This window comes from Sinocyclocheilus grahami, unplaced genomic scaffold, assembly GCF_001515645.1.
Source record: "Sinocyclocheilus grahami isolate Dianchi unplaced genomic scaffold, SAMN03320097.WGS_v1.1 scaffold43.1, whole genome shotgun sequence".
Taxonomy (NCBI): Eukaryota; Metazoa; Chordata; class Actinopteri; order Cypriniformes; family Cyprinidae; genus Sinocyclocheilus; species Sinocyclocheilus grahami.
In genome coordinates this window covers 936,219-942,489 of record NW_015505222.1, presented here as the reverse complement: position 1 = coordinate 942,489, position 6,271 = coordinate 936,219, and the positions used below count along the sequence as shown (strand labels likewise).

Below are 6,271 nucleotides of genomic sequence, written 5' to 3'. Positions count from 1 at the left end.
TGTGATAATTAACCCTGCTCACATTATGTGGAAAATAATTAAATAAGAGTCAGATTATATATTATAATGGCATTAATAATTAAGAATTTTGCAAGTAATCACTTAAAAGATGCATAACTATGTGTAATAGCGCGTTGTGGGGACAAGCATCAGTGCGCACTGCGCAGGCGCAGAGAGTCACGTGTTCAGTCAGCTGAGCGCTGAGGATGTAAACACTGAGCACGTGTTTAGACAGCGGCTGATCAATAAGCGCTGGACTTTGATCATTCAGTTAGTTATTAGTTTTGCTGTCTGTCTCTCATTCAGCTGCACATGTTTGTCCTGCTGCAGACGCTTCAATGGCGCCGTTAAAGTTTTGTGCCAATATTTCATGGCTCTTCGCGGAGTTACCGGAGCTCACGCAGCGGATGCGCGACGCGGCGCGTGCGGGGTTCCGAGCGGTCGAGGCGGCGTGGATCTACAGCTCCGACCTGAAAGAGTTAAAAACCGTGAAGGATGAAACGGGACTCGAGTTTGCGCTCATAAACACCCCCCCGGGTAAGACTGCAAGCGAGCGACAGACAGATGGACAGATAGATGGATAGATGGATAGATGGATGGACAGATAGATGGATGGATGGATGGATGGATAGATAGATGGATAGATAGATGGATAGATGGATGGACAGATAGATGGATGGACAGATAGATGGATGGATAGATGGATGGATGGATGGATAGATGGATGGACGGACGGATAGATGGATGGACAGATAGATGGATGGACTAACAAACCATACATCAATGGAAAGATGATTTATTCAGCTTTCAGATGATGTATACATCTCAATTTCGAAAAATTGACACTCAAGACTGGTTTTGTGCTCCAGGGTCACATATGTACTTGTATTTGCATTGCGGCACTGTTCTCTAGATCCCGTCTTCTCACACGCTACGATTGGTTGATTATGTGCAGTGCCTGCATGCTATTGGTCAAGCTACTTTTCAGTCATTACCTTAAGCAAGTATGAAAACAGTAGAAAAACAAAGCTAAAACCGGGACATTTTTAGGCAGTTTAGAAATCCCGAGAAAAAGAGCATGTACTGGATGGTCACCCTAACTGTGTTGATTTTTAATACGCATGAGGACAAGGTTTTTAGTCCAGTAAATTGCTGCAGAGATGACATATTTCTGTAGGCCAAATCTGGAAACAAGTTGCATTTTAGTCATTCTAATTCCATCTTCCTCAAGTCATTGTTTTTTTGAACAGGTTTTGGGTTAAATGTCTGAAACAAGGTCTGTGGTGTTCACAAGCTCAAGATGTTGTCTTGTTTTATTCTACAACATAAAAGCCGTCATTAGTACACCCTTGCGATTTGTTCAAGTTTTTATTTGTCTTGAAAAAAGTGTCTAAATGGGACTACAGAGGCTTTCAGGGACATTAAACTTCATCACGCCAAACAGTTCAACTCATCTACTCACTAGTGGCTTTATAGCCTTGTTGTGTTTGTAATCATGCTCTTGTAAACTATTCTAACTTGCAACTTTTCAAGGAACATGTTTTTAATGAAGACAGAAAGAGCTGTCAGAAGTTTAGTGATGGTGGCATTGAACTCAAGTGACTAGTGTAGTTTGTAACTTTAGCTTGTCACTGATTGTATTTTTGTTGGTCGCAGAGCTTATTGTTATTATTATTAAATTTGGTGTTGGATTTACATGCAAGTATGGAATCCCTGGAATAAAAATTCCTTTTTTTTATCTCACTATTTAAACTTTTGAGACCAAAAGTTGCTGCTTCTTTTTTTTTTTTTTTTTTTTTTTTTTTTTACTCTTTGTTACAGCAGTTATTGTTCATTCTAAATGTATTTTTAATGTAGAATATGTGTTACATAAATACATGAAATGTAGAGTATAGGCCTAAAAAAGTGCTTATGGCTCGTCTGCCAGTGGGTGCCCCCCCCCCACGCATAAAAGTGAAACTCCGCCTATGCCTCCGTGTAGGCATAAGGGAATAATATGCAACGTTTGGGGAAGGGTAACAACTTGTAAAATTACAAATCATTTATATTGTAAGTATTTTGAAACTAAGGGGCACCTATTCTATTATTACATGGTATGCATGGCCTAAACAACAAACTTATATTTGGGAGTGATTTAGGAAGACAATATACTTTTTCTAATTTTATATTAGTATTTTATTATAGGCCTAGGTATTTTTTAACCATGGGGTACATATTCTATTAATAAAGGATAGCCTACATGATGGAGATCTAGTGAAATGAGTTAAATCATAGCAGAAACTCATTATAATTCACGAGTCTACTTACTAGCTACCTTATGAAAGCTTATTCGTTGATCTCAGCAACTTCACACCAGCAACGTCCCAACACCACTATCACCAAATAATTTTGCATGATATACCATCAAGGTTCAATGCAGCTTAAAACAAGCTTACCTCTTTCCAGCTGTTCGCAGAAAAAATACATGATACAACATTTGTATTTCAGTGGATGTATACTGTGATGTTTCTATAGCAAAAAAAAAAAGTAGAGGGTTTAATTTGGCCATCAAACAATTAAATTAAAACTAGTGCAATATTTTTGTTTGTAATTACTGTGCAAATATACACTTGTTCTGTGTTTAAGTCCAACTTGTTCCTCCCTTGTTCCATGTAGTTATAGTGTAAATACAGCATTTGCGGACTGTAAATTAGTGGTGCTTGTTCCCCCCTTATGCCATGTAGTTACAGGGTACAACAAATTGCTCTGAAATGATTGTTTATACAGTAGGTCATACATACATACATTATATATCCAATAATATATCAATAAACATGGCGGACTGTTTTATTTAATTCAAATATTTTTTTTAATTTACTATAGGCCTACTGCTGGGTTAAATTAACCCAAAATGGGTTTTTAAATTAAAATCACAAACAATATGACAACACGCATACATGACATAGTCTAGAGTGACTAGTTCACGTATATTAGAGTGTTCTCTTTCACTGCATGATTCAGTCTAACAAATGCCTTTAGAATGATCACAAATTCAAGACATGGGGGCAGAAAATGTATATATTTACACCACTTCATATAATTAATAAATTTCACACAAGGAGTGCCGTTTTTCCTCCAAAAATGACCATGATTACAAATGTGATATAGATTTTTTTTTACAACAGTTCAATAAACAAGAAGTTAATTAAGAGACTTTAGTTTTAGACACCATATTTCCCGGTTTTGCTCTATTTCGACAACAAAAATAATCCCAAACACAGCCACAGCACTGTTTTGCATCTCTGAGTAATATGATGGTGTTTCGTTCCTTAAAGGGGTCATATGATGCGATTTAAATTTTTACTTTCTCTTTGGAGTGTTACAAGCTCTTGGCGCATAAAGAAGACCTTGTTGTGTTTGTAATCATGCTCTTGTAAACTATTCTAACTTGCAACTTTTCAAGGAACATGTTTTTAATGAAGACAGAAAGAGCTGTCAGAAGTTTAGTGATGGTGGCATTGAACTCAAGTGACTAGTGTAGTTTGTAACTTTAGCTTGTCACTGATTGTATTTTTGTTGGTCGCAGAGCTTATTGTTATTATTATTAAATTTGGTGTTGGATTTACATGCAAGTATGGAATCCCTGGAATAAAAATTCCTTTTTTTTTATCTCACTATTTAAACTTTTGAGACCAAAAGTTGCTGCTTCTTTTTTTTCTTTTTTTTTTACACAATAGTAGAATTGCTAGAAGTTTATATCTCATAATTCTGACTTTTTTCATAAACTCAGATTTGTGAAATAAAAAGCTGCAATTACCTTTATAAAAAAAATGTAATGTAAAATTAAATATTAAATGTAAACTTGGAATTGCGAGAAAAAGTCAGAATTCTTCCAAGTTACATTTCACTTTTTTTTCTTTTTTTTTTTGGTTTAAAAAAGGTTCAGACAGTCTTCTTGCAATTATGATCTTACAATTCAGTTTTTTTCTTCTTAAAAATTGTGATATAAACTCCAAATTGTTATAAACTTGCCGTTCTGAGAGGAAAAGTCAGAAGTGTAAAATATATTTATTTCTCAAAAAAAAAAAAACCCTCAGCATTTCAATTTTTTACCTTTATATTTAACAATTCTTGGCTTTTATTCTCAGAAGAAGAGTGGCCTGCAAGAAAAGACCTTTTTTCTGTGGTGGAAATGGGCAAGATCACTTTTATTGCTTGTTTCTTTGTATTTGGCACCTGGTTAGGACACAAATGCATAACGCAAGTATAACAGGGTTGCAGTGTTTGATGAACCTGATTCATATTCACAGTTCTATGCTTCATTCTTATTATGTAAAGCATAAAACCGGCCTCCCACTCAGCGCACACTAAACCTGACTGGAAACATCGCACAGACAAAACGTAAGCGTCTAGACATGATAGTTCACGCCGTTACTCACTAAAACAGTCAGAAATGCGCTGAACGTCTGATCTAACACACGTCCTCCACGGGAAGCTCGTTTTCTCCATCAGCTGCCTGCCACCTCGAGATGTTTTACCTCTGCTGAGAGTAACTCATGCTAATGTCTCTCTCCAGGATCCACTTGATGGCGGGGAGGGTACCGGCGGGGGCGGACCGCTGCGCTGTTGCTATGGAGATGGAGGACACCTTTGTGCAGAACCTCAAACATGCTGCAGGTGTCCTCTCAAAGGTGACCTCCGCCCCGTTACTGCATTATAACACGGCCAGAACGTGTGCTTATATTCCACTGTAGAAGCTCTGGAGGATGCTACTTAACTGACGACAGTGTTCTGATACAACAGGCTAATTCACTGTAAATATTTCAATATTCTTGTTAGTCACAGAATTTTGTAATAGTAAGAAACAGTAATAAATATACAATAAACCCTAATAAATAGTCTCTCAAAGACTGCTGATTTGATCAGTAATCACTAATCATTAATAACTAATAATTAATTCATTTTTATTTCTGTTTACATTCCATTCCTTTCTATAGACACAGTATTTTTCTTTTAATTATTCTTTTTTTTTTTTTTGGTTATGATTTTTCAATCAGGAATACTGTAATATTAAAAAAACGAAACTACAAGTGCATAGGTATAGTAAAATAAACATGTATTTATAGAAAGTGACAGTAATAAAGACAATGTTACAAGAGATTTCAAATAAATGCTGTTTTTTAAACTTTCTATTCATCTGTCTTGAAAAATGAAATGTATCAGTTTCCACAAAGATACTGTATTCAGCAGCACATCTGTTTTCAACACTGATAATAATCAGAAATGTTTCTTGAGCAGCAGATCAGCATATTAGAATGATTTCTGAAGATCATGTGACACTGAAGACTGGAGGAATGATGCTGAAAATACAGCTGCGTATCACAGGAATAAATTACATTTTAAAATATATTTATATTAAAATATAATAGAAAACAGTTTTTTCAAACATAATATTTCATAATTGTACTGTTCTCACTGTATTTTTGATCAAACAAATGTAGCCTTGGTGAGCAGAAGAGACTTCTTTCAAAAACATTTTAAAATCTTTCTGGCCCCAATCTCTTGAACGGTAGTCTATGTTTATGCTGACTATCAGTGTTAGTTGTGTGTATTTTGTTTCTCATCAGCTGTGACTCTCTCTGTCCTGTACAGGAAGGCATTCTGGGATTGATTGAGCCAATCAACACCAGGATCACAGATCCACGATATTTCCTCGACTCCCCTCACCAAGGTAAGAAGGTTTTTTCTAAGCATGATTATGTGTATTTTGATTCCTGATGATTTACGCGTGTGTTTTTGTCTTCATCACACTTTCTGCAGCCGCAGTGATTCTACAGAGAGTCGCTCATCCCAGCATCAGGATGCAGATGGTGAGTGAGCTTTACCACTCAAGCTTTATTTTTAGTCATTGTTAGCATTATTATTCATGAAGCTTTTTCATGAAGATCTATCTGTCTCTCTCTCTCTGTGTCTGTCTATCTATCTATCTATCTATCTATCTATCTATCTATCTATCTATCTATCTATCTATCTATCTATCTATCTATCTATCTATCTATCTATCTATCTATCTATCTATCTATCTATCTATCTATCTATCTATCTATCTATCTATCTATCTATCTATCTATCTATCTATCTATCTATCTATCTATCTATCTATCTATCTATCTATCTATCTATCTATCTATCTATCTATCTATCTATCTATCTATCTATCTATCTATCTATCTATCTATCTATCTATCTATCTATCTATCTATCTATCTATCTATCTATCTATCTATCTATC

The 6,271-nt window shown here is 35.5% G+C and overlaps 1 protein-coding gene across 1 annotated transcript in view; it reads left to right on the top strand.

Annotated features, from left to right (window-relative positions):
* The first annotated feature begins 223 nt into the window (after window positions 1-223).
* The window catches only part of hyi (hydroxypyruvate isomerase), a 10,470-nt gene continuing 4,422 nt past the window's right edge, over window positions 224-6,271 (top strand). The window contains exons 1-4 of the mRNA XM_016268144.1: window positions 224-537; window positions 4,549-4,670; window positions 5,632-5,710; window positions 5,800-5,849. Coding sequence (XP_016123630.1) covers window positions 339-537; window positions 4,549-4,670; window positions 5,632-5,710; window positions 5,800-5,849 — 450 coding nt within the window. The 5' untranslated portion in view covers window positions 224-338. The remainder of the gene's footprint in view (window positions 538-4,548; window positions 4,671-5,631; window positions 5,711-5,799; window positions 5,850-6,271) is intronic.